Raw genomic sequence first — 1,934 nt, forward strand, 5'->3', positions numbered from 1 at the left:
GTTGGCGGTTTCAGTGCCTTCACATGCCTTGGTCAAAACTAAACCGACAGCCTCACGATAATCTTCCGTTATGAACTTCTCTACCAGATTCTCTCCCATCACGTCGTTTGAAGTATATTGTGTTATTTCAGCGGCTTTCTTGTTCCAAATATTCACGCATCCATTCACGTCCACACCGAATATAGGGGCGTTGGCTGAGTCAATTAATCTCGTGTATTCTTGTTCCTGGGCAATGCGATCAGTAATGTCTTGACCAATTCCTACAACACCAACGATCCTTCCATGCTGGTCAAATCGAGCAGTGGCATTCAGTAAAATGTTGACCTTACGACCTGTCTTGGTCGTTAGTGCCAGCTCGAAGCTAGCGGTTTCGTTTCCTTGTAGCGCTTGGCACATGATCTCGTACGTTATAGTCTTAAATTCGGGAGAAATAATTGTTTCAACATACATTTCACCCACAACCTCTTCCGAGGAGAAGTTGGTGATCTGTTGAGCTTTTCGATTAAAAATATTAATCCGCATGTTCGTATCCACACCGAAAATTGGAGCGTTTGCAGTATCGATCAACCGCGTATACTCCTGTTCTTGAGCGATGCGTTCTGTGATATCTTGGCCAATACCTACCATCCCCATAACTTCACCATGCTCATTATAGCGAGGCGTCGCATTCAGCAATATTTCTACGCGACGACCGGCTTTCGTGATCAGTGGGAACTCAAAATTGGCTGTCTCGACGCCCTCAAATGCCTTTTCAAGAACACTACGCACAGGCACTTTGTACTCGTTGGAGATAAATTCAGCTACAAGATCCTTTCCCAGTACATCCTCGTTCGTGTACTGCATAATGTTAGCAGCCTTACGATTCCAAATGTTTACATGCCCATTTATATCGACACCGAAAATTGGGGCATTCGCAGTATCGATCAAACGCGTATACTCCTGCTCTTGAGCAATACGTTCCGTAATGTCCTGGCCGATACCAACCATACCCATTACTTCGCCATGCTCATTGTACCGCGGAGTAGCATTCAGCAATATTTCTACCCGACGACCAGCTTTTGTTATCAATGGAAACTCAAAATTTGCAGTCTCAACACCTTCAAAAGCCTTTTCAAGCACTCTACGCACAGACACCCTGTACTCTTCCGAGATAAACTCAGCAACCAAATCCTTGCCCAATACATCTTCGTTCGTATATTGCATAATATCAGCAGCTTTACGGTTCCAAATATTAACGCGGCCATCAATATCAACACCAAAAATTGGAGCATTTGCCGTGTCAATTAAGCGGCTGTACTCTTGTTCCTGAGCGATACGCTCCGTAATATCCTGACCGATACCTACCATGCCCATAACCTCACCGCGCTCATTGTAGCGAGGAGTTGCGTTTAGCAAAATTTCTACGCGGCGACCTGCCTTCGTGATCAAAGGGAACTCAAAATTGGCCGTTTCGATGCCTTCAAACGCTTTCTCTAGCACGCTGCGCACAGGAACCTTATACTCATTGGAAATGAACTCAGCGACAAGATCTTTACCCAGCACATCTTCATTAGAATACTGCATAATATCAGCAGCCTTCCGGTTCCAAATGTTCACATGTCCATTTATATCCACACCGAAAATTGGGGCATTTGCAGTGTCAATTAAGCGCGTGTATTCTTGTTCTTGAGCAATACGCTCTGTGATGTCCTGGCCAATGCCAACCATTCCCATAACGTCACCAATCTCATTGAAACGAGACGTTGCATTCAGCAATATTTCTACGCGACGGCCGGCCTTGGTCATCAACGGAAACTCGAAATTGGCGGTTTCAGTGCCTTCACATGCCTTGGTCAGAACTAAACCGACAGCCTCACGATAATCTTCCGTTATGAATTTCTCTACCAGATTCTCTCCCATCACGTCGTTTGAAGTATATTGTGTTATTTCAGCGG

General features: G+C 45.1%; 1 protein-coding gene across 1 annotated transcript in view; it reads right to left on the reverse strand.

The window, feature by feature from the left end:
• Nucleotides 1-1,899, reverse strand: part of PHALS_12727 (hybrid signal transduction histidine) — a gene marked incomplete at both ends in the record, with an annotated part of 1,983 nt that extends 84 nt beyond the window's left edge. The window contains one exon of the mRNA XM_024728333.1: nucleotides 1-1,899. This exon is cut by the window's left edge and continues 84 nt beyond it. Coding sequence (XP_024578821.1) covers nucleotides 1-1,899 — 1,899 coding nt within the window.
• Nucleotides 1,900-1,934: the final 35 nt, after the last annotated feature.

This window comes from Plasmopara halstedii, assembly GCF_900000015.1.
Source record: "Plasmopara halstedii genome assembly, contig: Scaffold_650, whole genome shotgun sequence".
Taxonomy (NCBI): domain Eukaryota; phylum Oomycota; class Peronosporomycetes; order Peronosporales; family Peronosporaceae; genus Plasmopara; species Plasmopara halstedii.